Genomic DNA, 26,799 nt, shown 5'->3' on the forward strand with positions numbered 1-26,799 from the left:
GAAGATGTTATATTAACATGTTTAGTTGAGTTATATTTTAAGTTAATAGTTTTACTCACCCATTGCGCGAATGATTTAATGTCAAATATTTGTATTTAAATAAATAATTCAAAATATGTCTATACTGGATTATATATGAGAATTTCATTATATATAGTTGGCATTAAAATTAATGTTTAATGTTTAATTTGCACTTTTTGTTCAACTATTATCTAAATACTTCTCCCAAATTATTATCTAAATACTTATTTGTATAGTTGGTATGGTATTAGTGTTGAGATTTAACAACAACAAGAAAAATAATAATGGCAAAAAGGATAAAGAAGACAAGATTTACGTGGTTCGGCAAAATACCTACATCCACGGGAGTGAAACAATTCTCTTATTCATAGTGATGGTGATAGTGGTGACACAACCCCTTAGGGATACAACCAATATATTTATAGGCATCTAATCCCTATACAATAGGTCTACCCGTTTCACTCCTACTTCTAGTATGAGACAAACACTTATTCCTAATCCATATATGAGACAAACTCAACAATCTCCACCTTGGCGAATATGTTTTTTTAGGAGAAAAGATAACTCAACAAATCTCCACCTTGATGAATATGCTCTTTAGGATAAAAGACTTATCTCATCATCTCCACCTTCACATATATCCCCTTTAGGAGAAAAGACTATCTCCACCTTCGCAAATATGCCCTTTAGGAGAAAAAGATAACTCAACAAATCTCCACCTTAACAAATATGTCCCTTAGGAGAAAAGACTTATCTCACCATCTCCACCTTCACAATTACGCCCCTTAGGAGAAAAAAAAAACTTATCTCACATATACACATGGGTAGGAACAACCATGTTTATCCCAACTAGCCGGCCATATGCACCACGCAGCATCAAACGTTTTCCAGTATGTACACGAACCACTTCGTCCCAAGCCATTCGCCCTCAGCCGTCGACTTGTTATACCAGCCGCAACTCATGCTTACTGTCCCGTTTAGCTGACCTCCTGCATCTGGCCCATACCAGGTCCATGTCCCCTCCTGGTATCCACGCTGCCCCAACACAACGCCCCTGCAAAGTCACACTAAACCCGTGTGCCTTGCCCAATGCTCCACTAACCAGTAATTGCCACTGGTTAGCAACACGCACCACGCAGCATCAAACGTTTCCCGGTGCATGTTCACGAACTGCTTCATCCTGAACCGTCCGCCCATACCAGGTCCATATCTCCTCCTGGTATCCACGCTGCCCCAACACAACAGCGCCCCTGACCACCTTCTCATCTAGCATCTAGAAACGCTCAAAAAGTCCAAACAATGTTCGAACTTGTTACTAGTTACCGCTAGAACATCACCTTCACTATAATAAGAGTCATCCGCATGAACCACGTTCATAGCTTCCTGCTTCTTCAACTCCTCCCAATCAGCCTCTTCCAGATTAGTTGTCTTTTCCGCCTTCATGGTTTTCAGAAGGCCCTGGTATGCCAACAAATTCATTACCCTAGACTGCCATAGCCCAAAATTCCCTATACCATCAAACTTTGATATCTAGAATTTTGTACTTGAACTGGTCATCTCAACAGTGCTCTGATACCAATTTGTTGAGATTAACAAGAACAAGAAACAATAATAATGGCAAAAAGGGTAAAGAGGACAAGATTTACGTGGTTCGGCAAAGTGCCTACATCCACGGGAGTGAAACAATTCTATTATTCATAGTGATGGTGATAGTGATGACACTACCCCTTAGGGATACAACTAATATATTTATAGGCATCTAATCCCTATACAATAGGTCTACCCGTTTCACTCCTACTTCTAGTATGAGACAAACACTTATTCCTAATCCATATATGAGACAAACTCAACAATTAGGTAGTATATACTACTTTTTGTTCGAATTACTCTAAGTTTTGTTAATTCCGATTTGGATAGGTTTGTCATTGTCTTCGTCTCCATTGTTTGTCCGCTTTTTTTTTTTTTTTTTTTGGTAGTGTATCATGTGTAATTGGGTTACTGGTGCTATTTTGCAAAAAGAACAGATTTTATCTAATTAGTTTTATTTAGAGGTGTTAACGAACAGAGCTTTCGACAAACTACTCGTGTTCGTGTTCGGTAAGCATTCGTTTATGTTCGTTTGTTAAGGTAAATGAACATTAACAAACAAAATTTAGAGCTCGGTTAATAAACAAACAGAGCTTGAACGGTTGTAAATTCGTTTGCTAAGAGATCGTGAACAAGCTCGTTTGTGTTCGTTTAATAATATTCACACACACACACACACACACACACACACACACACACACACATATACATGGACGGAGCCAAAGGGGGGACAAGGGGGTCAGTTGCCCCCCTCCACCCCCACCCCATATATAAGTTTTGTATGTGTGTGTATATATATATATATATATATATATATATATATATATATATATAGTACATATTTGAGTATTAGTATATAAAAATTGTTAATTGTCAATAAGAAATGAGTTAGATTAGTTGGTAAAGCATGTCTTTGGTTATAATAAATGTTAGGGTTTCGATTCCTTTGGTTGTTATATAGTTTTACAGTTTTTTTTTTTTGGCTCCTTCCCTATGGTTCTAACACGTTTTAATAACTTTTTAAATATTTAATACACACATACATACATATATATATTTAAATTATTTTATCAAATTAATTATGTTTCATATTTTGTTATGAATAGTTTTATAAAGTTTCGATGTGTTTTATTTTTTGCCCATATCCAATAATATTTACACATATATTTCTTAGGTAATTTATTTATTTATTTTTTAAATATCTCTTTTATTTTAATGTTTCGCCTTTACTGAAAAAATTTCTGAATTCATCCCTATTTCGTCCCCCTCAATAGAATTCCTGGCTCCGTCCCTGCACACACGCGCGCGCACACACACACACACACACACACACACAAACACACACACACACACACACACACACACACACACACACACACACACACACACACATATATATATATATATATATATATATATATATATATATATATATATATATATATATAGACATGGGTAATTAGGTAATTTAAATAAGTCACTTTCATTTAGGGACTACGGTTTTTCACTTCTGATCTTCTCACTCAATCGCTCCTTAGTCATCCCGTCTTCTCCGCTCAGTCGCTCACACCTCCCAGGCTCCCAGCCAACGCCGAGCGCCGTAGCCACTTGCCCAGCCAACGCCGTCCGCCGTAGCCACCTGCCCAACCAACGCACCTCTAGCCAATGTCGACGGTCGTAGCCACCATCACAGCCAACGTCGATCGCCGTAGCCACCACCCCAGTCAACGCCGACCACCGTAGCCACCACCCCAGCCAACGCTGACCGCCACCAGCCCACTACCCAGCCAACGCCTCCAGCCTCTGTAAATCCTACAGTCTGCTACTCTGCTGTTTAATCCTACTATTTAATCCTCAGATCTCCTTGCTTGCCTGCTGACTGTTTTTTTAATCTTCCTCGAAGCTTTAAAAACATATACGGTATTTTTAATTTTTGTTTTTTCAATACAGATTAATATTATTGAGTTTAAATTCACTTTAGAGCTACTATGCCACTTTGTCATTTTATTTGTGTGTTTATTTGTTCTTTGAATTTTATTGTTTAGCTTGTTGGATAACTGGGCAAGATGAAGAAGAACAATATAACATATTGTACTATGTCAATGTGGTAGTATTATATTTTGTATTCTCTATTTTTTTATTTTTATTTTTTTTTTTTGCATTATAGAAATAATATTGTATACATTTTTTTAATTACTTGTTTGTATAATAGCTATGTCTTACGAAGATTACAACACAATTGATGAACCTTCAAGTCCAAGTGTTTGTTCTTCAACAATACCTATTGAAATGGAAGAAATAAACCCAACACCAAATGTGGAAATCATAGGATTTGAAGGTGATGTTGAAAAGGACGTTGGTAGAGAAGTGGAAAGAGAAGGTGAACCTTATAAGAAGAAGCAAAGGAAAAAATCGTTAGTTATTTGACAGGAAATGACATTGGTAAGACTTGAGAATGGGGAAGAAAAACTGCAATGCAATCATTGCAATTTTAAATTGAAAAAGCAAAAGGATGGTACAATCACACACTATAAAAGACATTTAGACAATTGCATAAAACGTAGAATGAATCTTTCAGGGCAAAGGAACATTTGTGTGGTTCCATTAACACAAAAATCAGAGAGTGTCAGTGGTGTTCAGAGTTGGAAGTATGATCAACCAAGGATGAGGGAGGTTATATCTCACATGATTATGGTTCATGAATTGCCAATTTCCTTTGTTGAGTATGACCTCTTCAACATAGTCATGTAATCTACAAGTCCATATTATGAGTGAATTGGTCGAACAACAACCACTAATGTTTGTGATGCAATATACAAATGCTTGCAAGGATGGGGTATTGAAGAGAAAGTGTGGACAATCACGGTGGATAATGCTTCCTATAATGATTCAGCTATGAGGTTGTTGCATGACTCTCTTTCTTTTCATACAACTTTGTCACTAGATGCACGGTAAGTTGTTTCATGTTCGTTGTTGTGCACACATATTGAACATTATTGTGCAAGATGGCCTTTCTGAGATTAAGTCTATCATTGAGGTGAGGCACTAATATACTTGACACTATCTCTGACATTTTCAATGATAGACTTAGTCTCAGAAAGACCATCTTGCATAAGGATGTTCAATATATCTGTGTATGTGTGTGTGGAACTTTAATAATGTAAGAACAATTTTGTGTGATAAAAAAAGAATAGTATAATATTTGTAAAGTAATATTCAATTGTACCATTATAGAAATACAGATAAAAAATATTAATACCATAATGACATAAATCATTCCCAATAACAAAAGCATAATTAAAATATTGAGTCTTGTTCTAAATAATCAAAAGAAGATTAATTAAACGGAAAAAAAAAATTAACCTAGATTTGTTTTTTTTTTTTCAATGAAAGAAAATGATTTTCAAAGTTCTTTATTTGTAATCATTGATGCTCAACTTCGAATGCGTTGTTGTTGTTGTTGTAGTAGTAGTAAGGGTTAGTTAATAAGGGTAGAATTAGAATATTGAAAAGTATAAAGAAAGTTTATTTAATTAATACTTTTTTTAAAGCAACGGGGCCGTTTATTAAATGCGAACAATCCGGTGAGAAGCAAAACCTCTTAGATAATACATCATAGCTAATTTAACCGTGTCAGGCATAAGAACAAAGTTACTGAAAATTTTGGGAAAATCAGTGTTGAGAGCTTTATCTGCTAGCGCATCTGCCACCTGGTTTGCTTCCTAGAAGACATGTCGAATGGTAGAGCCCCATTCTGAAAGGCAAGCCAGGATGTGGAGAACTGGCTCTCGTATCCTCCACGGTATCAACTCCCTCGGCGAGGACACACATTTTGCAAGAGTAAGTGAGTCAACCTCAACCATAAGAGGTCGTGTCACAGTGACCTCGCACCACAAAATGACATTTTGTAATGCTAGAGCCTCCGCTTCAAGAGTTGAGGATGCAGCGTCAAGACGATAGCATAAACCCACTACAAGATGGCCGCTTGAGTCTCTTAGGCAGGCGCCACCAGCCACGCCGTGCACAGAGAAAGAGGCGTCCAAGTTCAATTTTAATCTCCCCGACGGCGAGCCATCCACTTGACCCAAACTGTAGTACGTCGCGGTGGAGAGTAAATGTGGGCAATCAAGCCTTCAGTAACCAGAAGACTGCCCATTGATCCCTTACAGCGCAGCTTCCGAGCAAGGGAGAGCAAAAGCGCTTCCGATTTAATCCTTTGAATAGTTCTTGAGGCGGAGAAGGGTGTACCATCATAAAGACATTCATTGTAAGCAGCTCACAAAGTCCACAGAACAAGGCAAGGGAGCAAACATGCGTAGCCACCAAGCGATGGGGAGTCATGGAGCCACCAAGTCTGGTACACCGCTCTCACCGAGATGCCGCCGCGTTGGCTGAAGCCAAAAATTCTATCAAAATGCCTCCATACCATCTAGACGTCGCTGCAATGGTAGAGGCAGTGCTCCATGCTCGAGCTTGCAGCTATGCAGATAGGGCAGATCGAAGGCAAGCAAAAACCAAAGCTTTGAAGAACATCCGGGAAAGGAAGGAGTCTCCGCAGTAGACGCCACATGAAGACAGAAATATTCGAAGGGATTAAAGCTCCCCAAATGGCTGTTGAGGATAAACTCTTTCCTGCCGTTAGCCGGACCAAATCATAAGCAGAGGAGAAGGAGAAGTTACCATAAATCGACGACATCCAAATTCCTCACGAGCTGCATTCTCCTCTAGGTGTGCGAGGCAGCTGTAATTGAGAAATTACCACGATAGCGTTCCTGCATGAAGGAGCTCCACAAGGTACCCCCTTTTAGATAATAGAAGTACAGCTTTGCAAAGAACGCCTCTTGGATGGACGCAAGACAGCGGACACCCAAACCGCCCTCTTCAGTCGGCAAACAGAGTTTTTTCCACACCAGCCATCCCGTTTCGGCTTTCCATCTATGGTTCCCCAAAAAAACTTAGCGAACTTTGACTCAAGAGCTTTTTCAATTTGCTTTGGCAGAGGTACAAAAGCCATTGTATATAACGGGATCATTGCCAATACATGCTTAATTAGAGTCAGCCTCCCTCCTGGAGATAGCAGCTTGCGTTGCCAAGAGTGAAGCCTGCTGTCAACTTGTTCCAGAAGATGATAATAGTAATGTACCCTGTTCCTCCCCGCGAACATGTTTACTCCCAAGTAGCAAAAAGGTAAAGTGGAGTGCTGCATAGACAGAATGCGCGACATTGTGGACAACCTTCCCGTAGAACGGTGATTGGAAGTGACGAAGAAGCTCTTGTTATAATTTATTTTCTGTCCGGACCCGGGCTGATATTGTTTTAGCACATCTGAAAGAGCCTTCAGTGAGCCTGTAGAACCATTGACAAAAATTATAATATCATCTACAAATGCCAAGTGAGTAACAATGGTGCATCCTAGTCTCGACGAGTATGGTGATAATAAGCCGGTGCCCATTTTATAGATAAGAGACCGGGATAGGGCCTTCGAAACAAGAATGAAGAGGAGGGGGGAGAGCGGGTCGCCTTGCTTAACCCCCTGCGTCGGCTGAAAGAAACCGCAGCTGACCCCGTTTACCAAGACTGACAGACGTGTTGCTTCCAGATTGTTCAAGACCAGATTAGTGAAAGCTACAGGGAACCCAAACCTATCCAAAACTGCCCTTAGAGGCAGATTGGGCGATAATCCGCGAAAGTGTCCGGATTATCTTTTTTTGGAATCAGAACTATCTGAGCACTTGTCATCGCTCGTGGTAGAGGTACGCCGGAGAAGAAATCCCGGGCCGCCATGAAAACGTCTTCTTCTACAATGTCCCAGCAGCTTCTAAAGAAAACTCCCGAGAAACCAACAGGGCCAGCTGCGCTGTCTGGATCTAACTTCCACACCGCTTCTTTAACATCCTTGCGTGAGACGGGAAGGCTTAAAAGAAAGGTGTCTGTGTCAATCAGGTTCGTTGGAAGGCATTGTAAAAGAGGTTCCACGCCTGAACAGTCTTCCGCCGCAAAAAGCCCGGAGTAGAAAGATACTGCTTCTTCCTGTATAGCAGATTGAGCCGTGAGGAGCTCCCCTGTGCCACTTCTGATAGCATTGATTCACTGCCTTCGGTGCCTATTTTTAACCACATAATGAAAGAAACGGGTGTTAGAGTCTCCCTCTTTAAGCCACTTCACGCGAGCCTTTTGTTTCCAGAATATTTCCTCCTGTTTGAGAGCATGAAGAAGGTCCGCTCGCTGCTTGTGTAGCAACTCACGGTTGACAGGTGAAGGGTCTTCATCAAAAGCATTCTCAGCCTCCATTGTTGCTCGTTCCAAATCCCTGATTCGGTCAAAAACATTCCCAAAAGTGTCACGGTTCCAAGAACGAAGGCCCTGCTTTAGTTGCTTTAGCTTGAAAGCGAGAGCCCGCATTCCCCCTCCTTCTGCAGGTTGATTCCAAATTCTACTGACTACAGCCCTGAAGCCTGGGTGGGTGATCCACATTCTTTGAAAACAGAACTGTTTTGGGCAAGACATCGACGTATTGGCTCCATTTAGCAAATTGGGGAATGATCCGAAGATGTCCTGGCCAGAACATTTATTCTCACCTCCGTGAAATAATCCCTCAAAGCAGTGTTCATCAAGAAACGGTCTAGCCTCTTCCAAACTGTCCCCGTGGTTCGGATCCCGTGCCAAGTGTATAGGCTGCCTAAGCCCTAAATTGGCGAGATCAAGAAGTGCGTTGTCTGCTATAAAGTCCGAGAAGTCGGACATGCATCCCACAGCTGGTATAGCATTACCCCTGTATTCTGAAATGATTGAGATTACGTTGAAGTCCCCTCCTAGGAGAATTGGCCCAGAACTCGTCAGGCAGGCCCTGAGTGCGATCACAAAAGAGCCCTGTCTGTTCTAGTATGTTTTGCGCACACCGCTATAAAATCAAACGAAAAGTCCCACGGAATGTAACGAGATTTACAAAGAACGAACTGATCATTGTCTATTGCAACTTCGATGTCAAAAGAATCTGACCATAGCAACCAGATTTTAGTCTCTCTGGACGCAAAGCCACCCGAGAAATGAAAGTCCCGAACATATTTGTCCAGTTGATCAGCAGCAAGTAAAGGTTTAATAATCGAAACCAAGTGTATGTGCTCACGTCGGATTAACTGTCTGAGCCTGCGCCGTGAGGTGAGTAGGCCCCGGACGTTCCAGCTTAGAAGATTCATTTATGCCGATGCGAGAAAGATACTCTTGCGATCTTGCCCGCTGGAAGCCTGGTGGTAACAGATGGAGTGTTCGCTGAGTAGTCTTTCCTGGGACGGCTCTTCTTCTTAGTAACAACAACAAAATCAATTGGCTTTGATTTCCCAATCCTGGCTGCGAACATTTCACTATCCACTTTCCAGGAGTTCAGTAAAGATTGCGAGAAAGCCCAGGCATTCCGTATATCATCCCCGTCTGGTAGGTGTCCCGGTTGCGAGTCTGATTGAGTCATTTCACGGACACCATGATCGTCATTGAGAATCCTTTCCAGAGGGGCGTTAGCCTCCGGAATTGTCAAAGGCAAAATAACACTTTCTGTATCTACCACCGGGTCGTCCCCATGCATAGGGATGGCAATTTAACCCGCCCCGATGGGGAAAATCGGTCCCCGCCCCGACGGGACGGGTTCGGGGATTTATTTCGGGGAACGGGGGCGGGGATGGTGGAATTTCTCATTCCCCGCCGAGGACGGGGACGGGGATGGGGATGGCATTCCCCGCCCCGTCCCCGTCCCCGTTCCCCGATCCCCGCCCCGTTCCCCGAATCCCCGATTAATTATTATATATTATATAATATTATAGTGTTAATAATATTAATAATAGAATATTCAAGTCATTCAACCCTAGTATCCTACATTCGTAATCCTAATTTCCTACGGCCGTGTCTAAGGGCTCTTTGGCATCTCTGCGTTTCATTGTTTCAAAAATCAAAAATCAAAAATCAGACAGGCGAGTGAGGCGACCATGATTCACGAACTGACGAACGTGCTCCGTGCCTCCGTCTCTGGCTTTCGACGACGATCGTCTGAACGTCCTCCGTGCGGCGAAGCTTTTCTTATTAAGCTATGCATTTTGTATTTGAACTTTCTTTAAGGATTCAAGGCTTAATAATATGATTTTTTGATATTATTAATTTTGTTAATAATAATAAAAAAAACAACGGGGTCGGGGCGGGGATTCCCCGATCCCCGAAAAATCCCCGCGGGGACGGGGATGGGGAATTATCCCCATCCCCGCCGGGGAACGGGGCGGGGACGGGGAACGGGGGGACATTTCGGGGACGGGGACGGGGACCCCAATCCCCGGCCCCGCCGCGCCCCGTTGCCATCCCTACCCATGCACTTCTTCCGACGGATTCTGTATAGGCCGCCATCTCTTCCTTGGAGGAACCAGAGTTGTTCAGCGGGCGTCTTCTTTGGAGCCTCTCGGCGGGGTTCTAACACTCGTTGCGTGCTTCTGCAGTCCATCTCAGAGTGGCCAAATTTGCGACATTCCAAGCAGTAGGGAGGGATGTATTCATAGCTGACCGGTTGAGCGAACCACCCCCCCCCCCCCCCCGGTAAGAGCCATTAGTGATCCAAATTTGCTTCGGGAGGGCATTGCAGACATTGAGCTCAACACAAACGCGTGCCATGGAAGGCCGATTATGAGTTAACGTGGATGCGTCTACCTCCAAAGGCTTTCCAATTAAGTTGGCAATTGAATAGATTGCCCTCTTGTCCTGCAGATGAGCCAGGAATCCTTCAAAGGCGATCCAGACTGGAACGATTGGGGATTCCATATCTGGCCGAAAATCCGGGGTCCATTTGAAGATTCGTATTATGTAGCCCCGGATCGACCATGACTTCCGTAGCCAGCACCGTTGGAAGTCTGCTTCATGATCAAAATTGAGAAGCACATGACGTTGATCAATCAGGCCAAGCGTAAAAGCACCTCCAAAACCGATTTGGTCGAAGGTTTTTCGAAGATCCGCCATTGGAGGCCAGCCTTTTGCGAATTTACCAAAAACGTATTTGAATTTCTGGGAGAACTGATTTACATCGCGATCTGAGAACGAAATTGCGGGCATGCCTTTGAATCTTTCTGGTGGGCGGAGGGGCACGGTGTCGTTGGTGTCGGAGAGGATGTCTGCAAAGGTACGAGGTGGTGGGGGCGCGGCGGCCCACTGTGGCGCCGCCATCTGATCGCAAAAAGGAGCCAAAGAATGCGGAGCGTTTTAACTACTCTCTCTTTTTTCTCGCGTCCGCTGAGAGAAAATATGTTTTGTATAGCATGGGTTATCTCAATCAATACTTTTATTTAGAGGCCGTTTATTATTTTATGATCAATTAAATTTTTGAAAAAATAATTATGAGGATATATTTGTTAATAAAATTAATCAAAGTGTTTGGTATTACATGGAATCATGAAAATTCAATCACCACAAAACTTATTTTAAACATTTGATTCATTTCAACTTTCCTATAAATTTTTGGTCCTTTCAGTACATTTTATAGTAGAGCTCCATTTTAGGCAAGAGCAAAATTATCTCATCACTTTGATTTTTATTCTCTTGTGCATTTTGCGATTCTCTTATGCCATTGAGCACCCAAATCCACTTTAGGTGGGGGGCGGGGGGTGTCCTGATTCTAGGTGTGTTCAACCACTTGTAGCTTCGAGGGACTCGCCTAGTGGGCCCCCGGAAGCTAGGGATGGTGTGGCTATGGCTTGGGAGGGTCTTCTTGACTAGGAATATGAAACAGCTGATCTATATGCTCCAACCTTGAGCGGAAGAGGCAAGTGCCTTGAGCTTGTAAGGCTATGGTTTAGACCCCTTTCATTGAGAGTAAGGGAGTAACTGTTGATGTTCTAGGTACTAGTGGTGTGCATGTACCTCCTCTTAATGTCTTAAAGGGCCATTAGGTAAGGTAGCCTCGACCCTTTTCGCTGGAGGTCTTGAGGGTGGTGCCAACGAGGGAGGGAAGGAAGTTTCACCTCCTATGGCCATTAGTAATGCCTTCAAGGCATTGGAGGTAGACAGATAAGGTCAGACGGATGGGATTTCATTAGACACTCCCAACTAGGTGTCTTTCACTCCACTTGCTACTACTAGTGTTGATATGATATGTCTTTTTTAGGGACAGGGACAACCCTCTTGTGTGCCTAGGGGCATGAGCTTTGCACTTTTAATACGAATGTTGCCACTATTCCCTCGAGGTTCGAGGGTGGTTTGGTCGCTAATCATTTGATAAGTGCTTGATTGCACTTATTTCTAATATCATATTTATAATTATTTTGCTTATATCTCATTTAGTTTGGTGGGATATGATGCTCAATTAATTAATATTTGATTTTTAGGAATTTGAGCAAATATGGCAGAATGTGCAATTTATGACATCTTGAGAGTAATTTTGTCATATATGTTTCATACAGAGCCTAATTAAGATGATTTAAGTGTTCATGGAAAGCTATAACAATCCTCTACAACTTTCATGTAAAGCGTTGAGATTCAATTTGCAACTACACAAAAACGTCTAGGCAAGTTCACCTATCGTTCAGAGTATAGAGGGTGGAGTAATGAGTATCGTATCAACATAGACTACAAATACTAGTATTATCCGTTGTTTAATTATGTAATCTAAAGAAATTGTGAAAAAGAATTAAGAAAAAGTGAAAGTAAATAATTAAGCAATAAATAAAAACAAACAAATATAAGGGAACCAAGTAGTGAGGAAATGGTACTTGGATCTATGGATCCCTTAGGATATCATTGACCATAAAAGGTACATGTCAATAACAATTGTTCAATCCTAAGCAATGAAACGAAATGAAGTTTGAGAACTTATTCAAAGATCAGGAAATCATAATATCATAGGTATAAAATGGGTCTTTAGAAACAAAGCTAATGAAGATTGAAGCTTGTTTCTTAATTGGTTCAACAAAAAGCGAAAGTCTATTACTACTCGTGCTGCAAAAACAGAATATATACATAGCAGCAAGAAGCGTGCTATTGTGCACAGTACAAATTCTTTGGATAAAGCAACAATTAAAGGATTATAGGATTGCACTCCCAAAAAAAAATAAAAAATTATAGGATTGATTGCAAGCAAGTTAGTATTTTCTGTTATAATATTAATGTTATTGCTATTACTCAAAATCTAGTGTTTCATAAAAAACCAAACACATAGATATTCGACATCACTTCATAAGAGTAAGGATGAACCACGGTTCGGTTCGAACCAGAATCGAACCGTCCGTACAGTTCTGGTTCGGAACCGGACGATTCCGGTTCCAAACCCATATATATATATATATATATATATATATATATATATATATATATATATATATATATATATATATATATATATATATATATATATATATATATATAATTGATAGCTGCAGGCCGCATGTCTGTAGCATACTGCCTCATTGCCGCATTGGGCAATGGGACGCGTCTCACGTCTAGCGCAAAGACAAAACTTTGGTCTTTGCCCCTTTGGCCTTTGGTCTCACCTTTTTTTTAAAAAAAAAATAATAATAAATCCAGTTAGAACCGGCGATTTCAATTGGAACCGTCGGTTCATGAACCGGAACCGGAACCTTACTATAAGGTTTCGGTTCCGGTTCCGATTAGAGCATTTATAGAACCGGAATCGGTGATTCCGAACCGAAACCGGAACCGCGGTCACCCATACATAAGAGATCTTAAGGATTGATCATATAACCACTAAAATTAAATTGCAGATATTCTTACCAAACTCTTATGTGAACCAAGATTTACTAATCTAAGACATGAGATAGGAACGATTGAAATAAGCTAAGTATCATAAGCCTTCTATACAATACTTTTTTTTTTTTTTTTCTTTCATAAGTTCTCTATGCAGCATGATATTTGAGCAAATCTTCCATATATATAGGCATATAGCATAATTGATTAGCACAAGTTTTCATATGCTTATTTTGGAAGCAAAATGTTCAAATGAGCTTGAAATTTCAAAAACATTTTTTAAGACATTAAACTTTTTCAAACTTTTTTTTGAAAAAGCATAAATCTTATTTTAGTAGACATTTGTTCTTTAATATGTCACATATTTTTATTTTAGGAAGAAAACCATAGAAGTAATCCAAAAATATGGGAGAAGACCATAGAGGTCTTCGCCAATGATTTTTTTGGCGATGGCCACTGGTCCTCGTGTGGTCCATATTCTCTCTCTCTCTCTCTCTCTCTTTTTTGTTTTGTTTTTAGTTAAGTAATCCCACTTCATTAGATTAATTCTAAGTTCACTGAATCTTGCTTCACAAGTCATTTCGAAGGTAAATTATCAATCAACTCACCAATCAAATTTTAACTTTTATGTATACAAAAGAAATTCAAACTAGACTTTTTAACATTCTTGAACGTTTTTTATTTACATGCTTTGAGTAAAATTTAAAATTTCACATTATAATCTCTAATCATGATCTTTAAATCAAACGATGAACTAATTAGACTAAGCACCGACCCGGGCTCGCCATCCATATTCTCGAACAAACACAACTTACCAAAATTTGGACAGAGACCAGAGCTCCAAGTCCCACTTGGCCACTGGGTAGTCTTTGTCTAATTCAACTTCTAGACGACCATCTCCTTAATCATTTTTGTCCAATATAATTTTCTATATGCACGACGATTTCCATAATAAATGTTTTTCTTCATTTTTTTTCTTTTTTGAAAGCAACAGAACCACTTGTTCATATTCAATTCTTGAGTGTTCATTTTTTAATCAAAGTATTTATAATAAATATGCAATTTGTAATAACTAAATATTCAAACCTTTAAAATTTTTAAAAAAAAAGTCAATGAAAAACTAAATTTTAAATTCAAACCGAAAATGTTAGGAAATGCACAACAAAAAATATGCACAAATTAAGTATGCATCACAAAAAATGCACCATTAGGTATAAATAAAAGCATCACACAGTGTTCAGAAAATACACCATTAGGGGTAGGGAGTTATATGATCCATTTTTTGGGTGTGTTGTGTGTTTTTTGATGTATTTGTGTATTTCATTGTTATGCTTTTTCCTAACACTATTGATGTATTTTGTTAACACTGTTGGTGTATTTTGTCAAGCGGTCGCTCAGGAGAGTGTAGTCACATTTGAACAAAAGTATATATATATATATATATATATATATATATATATATATATATATATATATAAGCCTGCAAATTGGCACGTAACCCGCGAGGCCTGCATTTTAGCATGCAAAAATTTTAAGCCCTAATTTAACTTGTCCCACTATGAGATAGTTTAGGACTGGTCCGCGAGTTTCAGCCCACTTTAACACCCTTATATACCGCAAATTATGCCCTGAAAACGTGTTCACCATGAATGGTGAACACAGGCCCAAACAATGTTATTTTTACGGAAAAAAAATTAGTTAATGTGCTGTTAACGACGTTTTACATTTTATGTTCAGATTATGAATTTACATTTATTAAATTATGAATTTTCTGTTATGAGATTATGAATTTACATTTATTAAATTATGAATTTTTTTTTATGAGATTATGAATTTACATTTATTAAATTATGAATTTTATTTTATGAGGTTATGAATTTACTGTTAAATCCGTAGACGTCCATAAACCAGTCTAGAAATGAATTAAATTTAGGGTGGAAATGAAGTATTGATATGATAATCAGTTATGAATTCATTAATTTTATCTCATCCAAGAAAGAATGTTACGTTGCGACCTTAGCAGCAAATCCTTAGGGTGCTGAAATTGATGAAGAGTTTATGAAGAATGATGATGCAGATATAGAGTGGCCTGGGCTGGGGAACCTTCAAAACAAGAAAACACCACCTAAACTGTGAGTGCATGCATGTAAGAAGTCAGTAAGGCCGGGCACTTTCTTGGGAAAAAGACTAGAATGTGTAGAATGGGCTTCGAATTTGTCAAAATGTGTGCTGACTTTTTTTTTGACAGAAATATGCAAAACTCTATTGCGAGTTGCGTTTTAATTTTGAAGGTATAGTATCCGTATTTTTTTTTTCGTTAAATACGTAAAACGCAACTGGTAGTTGCGTTTTCCGTATTGAATACGAAAAACGCATCTCCCAGTTGCGTTTTCACAATACGTATGGAATAGGTTAAAACGCAATTGGGAGATGCGTTTTACGTATTATACTTTTAAATACGTAAAACACAAGACCCAACTGCGTTGTCCTTACGTTTAAAACACAAGACCCAACTGCGTTGTCCTTACCGGCGTATATCACCGGAGAATTTTACAAAAACGCAAGAACGAATTGCGTTTTTTGATCTTTTAACGGTACAGTGCATGCTCTTTCAATTTCCTCATTCAACTCTGCTTCTTCTTTTTATTCTTCAATTTATTCTGTTTTTCTATCTTCGGTTGTGCTTTCAACAGGCCATGGAGGATCAAAACTGCAGCGTCATATATGAAGAGGTAAAACTCTCACTCTTTCAGTTGTTCTGAAGTTATATATATATGTATATAATCAGCTATATATGCATGATCAATTGAAAAAAAAATAATTAATTTGTTTAAGTTAAATCAGGAATTCGTGTTGAACTCGCGAGGAATGAAGCTTTTTACGTGTAGATGGCTGCCAGTGCACTCGCGGCCGGAAATTTTTAACATTTCAGAAACGCATTTACAACTTGCGTTTTAACTATTGGCACCAAAAACTCCATTGCGAATTGCGTTTTGTGGTTCTCACAGGCCTTCAAATTCGCCGGAGCCGGCCGGTACAAAAAAATGACAAAAACGCAACTTGGTTTTGCGTTTTACGTATAATACGTGAAGCGCAAACGTAAGTTGCGTTTTGGGGGATACCGTATGCGCTGAAAAACGCAAGAGGCAGTTGCGTAAAACGCAACTGCCTCTTGCGTTTTACACAAATACATGAAAAATACAAAATACTCCAAAAACGCAACTCCGAAAGGAGTTTTGCATATTGTTGTCAAAAAAAAAAATACTACACATTTTGAGAATTTCGCCTTGTTGACCGCACATTCTAGTCTTTTTCCCCACTTTCTTTAGCGAGTGCATGCATGTAAGAAGTCAGTAAGGCCGGGCACTCTTTAGCTTCATATTGAATAGGCCAAAATTTTAGAAGTGTTGTTTTGATGTTATGGTTCCAAATAGATACCATGATAATGCATGTTGTTTTGTTCCTCATCCCTGTATTTGATAGTGGGGTATTAACAGTGAGCGAGGCGGGGTGGGAGTTGAGGCAATGAAATTGGGTCATTATTTTCTTCATATTTGTTTGCAGTACTCTTGATTGGATAGTTATTTGTGATAGTTTGTTTGAATGGGATTGTGGAAAGATGAATTTGGGTAAGCCTATTGTTGTGGGTTTGTATTGATTTCAGTAGAGGAAGGTTCTGGGAGGGTTATTTGTTGGTTTCTATTAAACACTAAGCAAAGTTTAAGAAACAATATTTGGAAGACCAAGTTCATCAATTCGTGCAACTCTGATCTGAAATACAATCCACAAGCTAGAATTAATTAAGCAAGCCTAGAATGTAGGAGCATATATTCATCTATGCTGTTTTCACAACAATGGGACTTCTCACACGGTGCTTTTTATCAGACCATGTTAACACCCCAAATGCATAATCAGCCGTAGCGTTTTCCCCCTTTGCCTTGAGAGTAACTTTGAAACTTTGCTCCTCGCCAACCTTTTCGAACTTGAGAATCTTGGGATTCACAGTGACAGAGAATCCAACCGGGCTACGAACAGAAGCTGTGTAGGTAGCTGGAGAGCCGACGTTTTTGAGTGTTCTGGTGACGGTGGCTGTGCCTTTGAGGTGAGGGACAGTGATTGAGGGATAGTTGAAGATGGAGAGACTAATGTGGTCTGGACACTTGTATGGTGTCCCTAAAATGGCCGTGATCTCAGTTTGATTGTAGCCTTGTGCGCAGATGAAGTTGACATAATCCGTGAGTTTCAAGTCGTAGACTAAGCCAGGATCTGCAGCGTGGTTTGGGTTTATGTGTCCAGCTCCATATGCAAATGGGGTTGCTTTCAGTCTAGTTTCATCGTCAGTTATGGCCTTCCCTGAGTTGGCTCTTACTGTGGCTGTGAAAGGTAATGCGCATATAAGTAAACTTCCAAGACATCTTGAAATCATGAAATACATACATACATACACACCAGTGGTCATAATAGCAGATCTGATTTCTGCAGGGCTCCATGAAGGATACAGCGTTTTGAGAAGGCCAACAACACCAGCTACATGAGGGCATGACATTGAAGTCCCTGATTCCACGTTGAATGAAACAATCCTCTTATCGTAATCATTATCAGATGGCCCTGTGGCTTCTGTGAAGGCAGCTATCACATTCACTCCAGGCGCAGATATATCAGGCTGGAATACATAAAACATATTTAAGTATATAAAAACATCACAGAATGGCTTATCACAATTACACAAATCAAAGACCGGCCTTCACTGGATTTGTAAACAAACCTTGAGAATATCTGGATTAATGGCGTTAGGACCTCTTGATGAGAAAGCTGCTATTACTGGAGCTGGCTTCACTCCCAATAGTGTATTTGGATGAGTAATGTGAGCCACAGGATTCCTACTTATCATGCATTATTATTATATTATGTATGTAACAGATCAGAATCACAGAATGGCTCCACACGTGATCTTAATTACCTGATTTTATTAATGTAATCAAAGATTGCAAGTCCATCTGAGTAGGTGACATGTGTAGCTGGGAGAAAGTGTGCATCAGCAATAATCTCATTCCCAGAATCCTCATCGTTGGCAAGAATCATTCCCACAGCACCAGCCAAAGCAGCTTGGTGGCTCTTATCAGTTCTGGCGGTTACACCTCGTAGGCAAACCAAAACTTTTCCCTTTGCCTTTTCTGGGTCCAGAGTTCCAGGCTTACAAAGCAAACTGCAGGAGTTATATATAGCAGTTAGTATCATCAGTTTGTATGATATTAATTAGATAGATGTATATATAGTGAATAACTGATGGATCGGAGTTTTAATTTATCCTCACGCATCTTGGGTTGAAATGGATGCATTAATCTTAATTCTAGCGGATGCAGCAGAAAGAAGTGGATAGAACTTCCCAGTTGGAAGTTTTAGCAGCGCTGCACTTTCGCCCTACAAACACAGACATATATTAATAAGGTTTGTTTTATGTATAATGCAAAGAAGCAAAGAACAGAAACTAACTGTATAGTGTTTTTTGTTTCCCAACACTACATTACTCTGAAACTGTCGGTCCATGGTGTTTGCCCCAACAGTGATCACCCAAGGTGCAACATTATCGACAGAACCGGCAGCAGGTCCAGAATTACCAGCTGAGGCAACCACAACTATACCATTCTTTACAGCATGAAAGGAACCAATGGCCAAACCGTCTTCAAAATATAGCTCAGGGTGGTCTCCTACAATCGATACAGACAGCACATCAACACCATCCTCAATCGCCCGATCAAAACCAGCCAGGATATCTGCATCAGTGCAAGCTTCACCTGGGGAGGTGGGAGGCCAGCAAACCTTATAAGCAGCTACCCGAGCTTTGGGCGAGCCACCCTTTGCTGTTCCATTGCCCAAACCGAAAAGATTTGCCCCAGGAACAAAATTACCACCCGCTGTTGATAAGGTATGGGACCCATGACCATCAACATCACGTGGGGTGAAGAAGGAACTGGAATTAAGAATGCCACCACCAGAAGAATACCCTTTGTTGAAGTATCTAGCTCCAATGAGTTTCCTTTGTTATCCAAATCATAAAAACAAAGTAAGTTCAGAACTAAATTTTTTATCTAAATTTCAGATAAGGAAAACACCAACAAATTAAAGCTAATAAAAACCTGTTGCAGTGAAAGCTTTTATCTTTCTGATTCTGGCAAATCCCTTTCCACCTTTTGGGAATTGGTCCAAATCCTTCGTCACTAAAGCTTTTTGATTCGGGCCATACTCCTGCAGCTCCAACACAGCATACAAAACATGATTACTGGGCAATAGATATAATTGAAATACGTACTTTATGAATTTCAATTCTGAGAAACAAAAGCTATGCTGCAGACGACATAATGGATAGCAACAGATAACCAGAGAGAGTTGAGGATACATACCGGTATCAAGATTACCAATGATGATATCTTCTCCAAACCTGGCCTTTTTCCATATTGAACCCTCCTGGATTAAGCCACCTTCACCTTCCAATCCAAGAAACTCCCATGATCTGGTTGTCTGCAATTGTTTTGCCCTGTTCAAGAACACGGATATCACCTCCGGATTTTCTGCACATTGATGCACTTAAATCCCAAAACCCTTTGAAAAACCAAAACAGTAACTAATTAATACTGATTGCTTACTGGCAATCTCAGCAGCCTCTTCTTCCTCAAGCATAGCAGCAAACCCATTGATGTGTCTGGTGTACGAGTAAAAGATTGCATCTCTCGCCTTATCGGAACTTTAGATTATGCAACAACACATTGAACCAAGGAATCAAAACATTGAGGGATCGGAGAGCATACAAAAGCAACCGAAACTAAAAAGAAGCTGCTTCTAGCTATAATATACCTTCCAAGGTATGTTCCAAGCAGCTGATGATGAGAATGTTTAACTCTGTCAAGATCAACGGAAGAGACTTGTTTTCCATGTGAATGACCACCCAAGTACACCACATATGACTATTTCCACATCAAAATTAATGTCAAACATAAATCATAGCATTAGCAGCATTATCATCTAAAAGGCCTTCATGAAAGTACTTGTATGAATATTTACCTTTTTGATGGAATACGTGGGTCTAAGACACAGAGTAAAAATGAGTGAAAGAATGCAACACGGAATTGCTCTCATTGCTGCTACACTAAGCTAGTCCAATTCTTGTGCACTAAAAGAGTGTTGAGGCTAGCTTCGTTTTTTAGCAATCATTATTGCAATTATTGCATGCAACAGGAATAATTAATTTGGACCATGGATTAATTAATTGATTGAATAATGAGTTAATACCCAAAATCATCCTCGACTATAGTGATTTTTTGATGAAGCCATCAGTAGATCCTAGCAACAGACAGCAGTTCTCTTCTCCATCTTTTATAGCCAAGGGCTCTTTTGTCTTTTCATAGAGTTAGTTTTGTTAGTTTAGTTAGTTATAACTGCTCTAAGGCTTAAGTAGCAATAAGCTGCTTCTCTCTTCGACATCTTTATCTCATTCTGTTTTAGTTCCCAGCTCTCATGAGCTCTCTTTGATTGTAATGAATACACACTTTTGTTCCTGAATCCAAGTTCTCCAACATGGTATCAGAGCCTCACCGGAGCTACGCCGCAGCAGTTGTGATGGAGCCGGCCGGTGACAGGAACCACAACCAGACAGAACAGGCAGGAGCTTCTGCAAGCCAAATTCCATCGAACCAGCACAATGATGAATTTGAAGATCCCCTCTACTTACACGCTACTGAGAACCCTAATCTCAGTCTTGTGTCACCTCCCCTAACCGAGATCAATTACAACTCCTGGAGTAGATCGATGCGCATCGCACTGGAGGTGAAGAACAAATTCGGCTTTGTCAATGGAACCGTTCCAGTTCCAGAAGCCAATGATCCGAGATTGACGACTTGGAGAAGATGCAACCGCATTGTATGTTCTTGGATTTTGAGGTCTGTTAATCCAAGCATAGCAGAGAGCGTTATGTACTATGACAAGGCCATAGACATCTGGAACGCCCTACAGAAGAGGTATTCTCAATCTGATCCTCATAGAATTTCTGAAATTCAGACTGAAATCTTTAGGAATGTGCAAGGACAAATGACTGTGAATGAATATTTCACAAAAAGTAATGCCCTATGGCAACAGATGAGTGCATTGAGGCCTCTACTCCTATGCGAGTGTGTGCCAAGATGTTCATGCACTCTATTGAATAGAATGCAGAAACAGAGGGAAGAGGACCAAGTGATCCGATTCTTGGAAGGGTTAAATGATGAATATGAAGCAATTAAATCTGGGGTACTTGTTATGGACCCTATTCCAGAAATGGAGAAAGTGTTGAATATGACTTTGAAGGTTGAAAGAAAGCTTAAAGGTTCAACCACCCAAAGATGCAGTGATTATGCTCAATCCAATGCTATTCATGAGAGTCAAATCCAAATTGGGGAAGAACAGTCTATGGTAGCAGCTGCAACCTACAACAATAACAGAAAGAAATTTTCAAATAATGGGGGTAAGAATGTGCCCAAGTGCACTTATTGTAACATGCTTGGTCATACTGTTGATAAATGTTACAAGAAACATGGATTTCCACCTGGGTGGGTAGCAGGATACAAATCCAAGAATAAACAATCACAAGAAATGCAACAACCCTCAACTTCAGCAGTTAGTCAGTTGAATGACACAGGCCTTTCAGTTGATCAATTCCAGAAACTGGTATCTCTCCTTCAGAATCAAAATCATGGTGCTCAAGTGTTGAGTAATGCAGCTGTGACAGTGAACACTTCTGGAATCAAATCTGATTTCAAGAATTCTCTGGAGGGACAAAATGAAGGTAATTCTGTACCTAGAATTCATGTTAATGCTGTCCTTAATACACATTTAATATGGATATTGGACTCAGGAGCCACAGACCACATTGTGTGCTCATTACAATTTCTTGATAAATATCACAAGATTGAGGGATTATCTGTGAAGTTGCCTAATGGTGATATGGTCAGTGTTACTCACTTAGGAGAAATCAAGCTTGATGAAAACATTTTGCTGACAAATGTGCTGTATATCCCCTCTTTTGCCTTTAACATCATATCTGCTAGTAAATTAACTAAGCAGTCTGGATGCAAGATTGTGATAGATGCTGGTTCTTGTACTGTCCAGGGTCCACTTGGAACCAAGGTTGGTTTTGCTAGAGAAAAGGATGGCCTATATCTGATCAACAGTCCCCCTATTAAGAAGAATGCTCAACAAGTTGTTGTAGATAACCCTCAATGTAATAGTGTAGCAATGGGATTGTGGCATAATAGATTGGGACACTATCCTATTAATAAGATTTCCCTCTTGAATGGAATGAAAGTTACTCCCTTACATCAGCAATGTGAATTTGTATGTGATGCTTGCAATTTTGCTAAACATAAGAAGTCTATTTTTCCAGTCAGCAATTCTAAAACTGAAAACTGCTTTGATCTCATACACATGGATGTGTGGGGACCCTTCTCTGTGGCTTCTCTCAAAGGTGAACACTATTTTTTAACCATAGTTGATGATTGTAGCAGATTTACTTGGTTACATATGATGAAAAGTAAATCTGAAGTCAAAAGCATATTTCAAAATTTCTGCAATTATGTGTTCACTCAGTTCTCTGCTAAGATTAAGGTGATAAGAACAGATAATGGGACAGAATTCTTGATGAATGATTTCTATGCTGAGAGAGGCATAGTCCATCAGAAAACATGTGTGTATACCCCCCAGCAAAATGGAGTTGTAGAAAGGAAGCATCAACACATTTTAAATGTTGCTAGATCCTTAAGGTTTCAATCTGGATTACCATTAGAATTTTGGGGACACTGTGTGTTACATGCCTCTTATATCATCAACAGGTTACCTACTCATGTTCTTGGTGGAAACACTCCTCTTAAACTGTTAACATGAAAAGATACTGGCTATGAACATTTTAAAAGCTTTGGATGCCTTTGCTTTGGAGCCACTATTTCCCAGGGGAGAAACAAAATGCAACCAAGAGCAAGGAAGTGTGTTTTTCTGGGGTATCCAGCAAATGTGAAAGGTTATATACTTTATGATCTTATTGACAAAGTAACTTTCATTTCCAGAGATGTCAGGTTTTATGAGCTCACATATCCATTCAGAAAAACAGAAGATCAAAGCTCAGATGAATGTGATGTTGATAGTCCCTCACTTCCTCTAATTCCCATTTCAACTGAAATTCCACTCCCAGAGGCTTCATCTGATTCAGGAGTTCTAGAACTTGATGAAAGGACTCCCACTTATAGAGCCATCTCAGAACTTGGTAATGGAAACAGTCTCAGAGATATAAGCCATCACAGCAGCAGTTCTAATGACAGTACTGCCAGTGTTGATATGAGCACTGAGAGGTCTAGTGCAACAAATGACCACAGTACACAGCCTAGAAGATCATCTAGATTAAGGGTGGCTCCTCATAAGCTAAATGATTACTACTGCCACTCTATGTCTACTATAGAATCTTCTCCTCATCCTATACAGAAATTCTGTGTATCCTCTATAACCACACCTATGGAACCACATTCATACCAAGAGGCTGTAAAACATAATGAGTGGAGAAGGGCCATGGAGACTGAGATTGATGCACTAGTTCAGACCAACACATGGATTTTGACAGACTTACCCACAGGAAAGCTTCCCATTGGATGTAGGTGGGTATACAAAATCAAACATAAGTCTGATGGTACCATAGAAAGATTTAAAGCAAGGTTGGTGGCTAAGGGATACACTCAACAAATGGGAGTGGACTACACAGAGACATTCTCTCCTGTTGCAAGGATGACCACTATCAAAACCTTCTTGGCAGTGGCAATTGCAAATAATTGGGATATTCAGCAACTTGACATAAATAATGCCTTTCTACATGGTGACCTAGATGAAGAAGTATACATGGTCTTACCTCCAGGTTTCAAGAGTGACAAGCCCAACCAAGTCTGCAAATTGCTTAGATCTCTATATGGGTTGAAACAAGCTAGCAGACAATGGAATGCCAAGCTAACAAAGTCATTATTAGCCTATGGCTTCCAGCAATCATCATCAGATCCTTCTTTGTTCACTATGTCATCCAATAACTCTTTCCTTGCCTTACTTGTGTATGTAGATGACATACTTGTTGCAGGAACAAACTCTGATCAGATCAAACAGCTGAAGCATATGCTAGATTCAGCTTTTAGAATCAAGGATCTTGGACATCTTAACTACTTCCTAGGCCTGGAAGCAGTCAGAACAAGTACAGGATTAAATCTCTGTCAAAAGAAGTATGCATTGGAAATTCTAGATGAAAATGGATTCCTAGATGCCAAGCCTGCCAAGACACCTTGCACTCCAGGAACAAGGCTTAACAGTACTGAAGGCATACTTCTTGACAATCCTGAAATGTTCAGAAGATTGGTTGGCAAACTACTCTACTTAACCAACACTAGGCCTGACATTTCATACTCTGTGCAGTAGTTAAGTCAATTTGTTGATAAACCAAGAAGCACACATTTGGTTGCAGCCCATAGGGTGCTAAGATACATCAAGGCCTCACCTGGAAAAGGACTTTTCTATGCTTCCAACTCTGAACTTAAGCTACAAGCTTTTTCAGATTCAGACTGGGCTACATGTACAGAAACCAGAAAGTCTATAACAGGTTTTTGCATCTATCTTGGGAAATCTCTCATCTCTTGGAAGACCAAGAAACAAGCTACCATCAGTAGATCATCATCTGAAGCTGAATACAGAGCTTTAGCCTCTACAGTATGTGAAATCCAGTGGCTTTTATATCTTCTGGCAGATCTAAAAGCAAGCAGCCACACAGCCAGTCCCATTTCCTTGTTCTGTGATAACAGGTCTGCTATAGCCATAAGTGAGAACCATGTCTTTCATGAACGCACTAAACATATAGAGATTGACTGCCATGTGGTCAGGCAAAAGGTGCAAGAAGGAATAATCAGGCTGATGAGCATTCCATCCCACAAACAGATAGCAGATGGATTCACCAAGGCCTTGCCTATTCCTTTGTTTGATTCTTTTCACTCTAAGCTGGGACTTCAAGACCTTCATTCTCCAGCTTAAGGGGGGGTGATGAAGCCATCAGTAGATCCTAGCAACAGACAGCAGTTCTCTTCTCCATCTTTTATAGCCAAGGGCTCTTTTGTCTTTTCATAGAGTTAGTTTTGTTAGTTTAGTTAGTTATAACTGCTCTAAGGCTTAAGTAGCAATAAGCTGCTTCTCTCTTCGACATCTTTATCTCATTCTGTTTTAGTTCCCAGCTCTCATGAGCTCTCTTTGATTGTAATGAATACACACCTTTGTTCCTGAATCCAAGTTCTCCAACATTTTTCTCAATTTTGTCCTAAACGACTTTGGTGACCTAATATCGTCCCAGACTTTTGTATTTTTACTCAATTTAGTCCCTCATTTGTTATTCTATCCATTTGGTGTTAAATAAATAGACAATTCAGTAATTTTAATATTGGCATCTCTTTACTCATAGACATGTGAATTGCGAAATCCCTTTTTTTTACGAATTATTCCCAGAATTACTCCTAAAAAACTGCGAATATAAAATTTGATTTGTAGGTCCGAGGGTAATTCTGGGTGTAATTTGTACAAGAAAGAGGAATTTCGCACTTCACAAGTTGAAAGTAAAGAGAGATCAATATTGACATTACTGAATTGTCCCTTTATTTAACACCAATTTGACGGAATAACAAATGGGGGACTAAATTGAGCGAAACACAAAAGTCTGGGACGATATTAGGTCACCAAAGTCGTTTAGGACGAAATTGAGAAAAACCACTATAGTCGAGGACGATTTTGGGTATTAACTCATTGAATAATATTATAAACACTAATGTAACCGGCATTCAACGTGGGACTCTCACATAACTTTTACAGGGCGTTTGGTTGGAGAGGGGGATTACGTGGGAAAGGAATTGCAATTCAATGGGAGATGAATTACTGGGAATAAAGTGGGAATTTAAATTCCAGTGTTTGGTTTACAGGAATAGAATTACTGGGAATTTCAATTCCAATCTTTGGTATACATTGAAATTGAAAGGGAATAAGTAGTATAAAGTCAAAAAGTCCATTGTTACGTGTTGTTAGGCATTAATTTTAGGTTAAAAAAGGAAGGGGTAATTTTAACTCATCACTATCTTTTTTTCTTCCTAAAATCCCAGAAATTAAAATCCGGGGGAGGGGGGACATGGGATTTTAATTCCATGAAAATGGGAGAATTGCAATTCCATGGAATTGCAATTTCTTTCAACCAAACAAGGAAATTTTGTGGCCTTTGGAATTATGTGGGAATTAAGTGGGAAGGGAATTTAAATTCTTTTCAACCAAACGCCCTGTTAAGGTGTGTTTAGTCCTAGAGGTAATATATATACGATTATGAGAATGTATAATTACCATGTTTATCTGGGTTATATTTTAAGTTACATGTTTAGCAGGTTAAGTAAT

General features: G+C 39.7%; 1 protein-coding gene across 1 annotated transcript; it reads right to left on the reverse strand.

The window, feature by feature from the left end:
- Positions 1-16,893: 16,893 nt before the first annotated feature.
- Positions 16,894-20,501, reverse strand: LOC109155396 (subtilisin-like protease SBT5.3). The gene is made up of 11 exons (XM_019303094.1): positions 20,392-20,501; positions 20,185-20,294; positions 19,977-20,074; positions 19,734-19,901; positions 19,470-19,578; positions 18,826-19,369; positions 18,647-18,753; positions 18,293-18,538; positions 18,098-18,212; positions 17,782-17,995; positions 16,894-17,706 (listed from the first exon to the last, which is right to left on the reverse strand). The coding sequence occupies exons 1-11, from the start codon at positions 20,464-20,466 to the stop codon at positions 17,168-17,170; spliced, it is 2,325 nt and encodes a 774-aa protein (XP_019158639.1). The 5' UTR covers positions 20,467-20,501; the 3' UTR covers positions 16,894-17,167.
- Positions 20,502-26,799: the final 6,298 nt, after the last annotated feature.

Source organism: Ipomoea nil, unplaced genomic scaffold, assembly GCF_001879475.1.
Source record: "Ipomoea nil cultivar Tokyo-kokei standard unplaced genomic scaffold, Asagao_1.1 scaffold2701, whole genome shotgun sequence".
Taxonomy (NCBI): domain Eukaryota; kingdom Viridiplantae; phylum Streptophyta; class Magnoliopsida; order Solanales; family Convolvulaceae; genus Ipomoea; species Ipomoea nil.

Bases quoted from the DNA above. Each gene is read 5' to 3' on its own strand.
- LOC109155396 (XM_019303094.1), bottom strand. From the start codon at position 20,466: ATGAGAGCAATTCCGTGTTGCATTCTTTCACTCATTTTTACTCTGTGT. The intron at 20,295-20,391 runs GTAAATATTCAT...ATGTGGAAATAG, and splicing joins CCACGTATTCCATCAAAAAG to TCATATGTGGTGTACTTGGG. The intron at 19,579-19,733 runs GTATGTATCCTC...TTGGAGCTGCAG, and splicing joins CATTGGTAATCTTGATACCG to GAGTATGGCCCGAATCAAAA.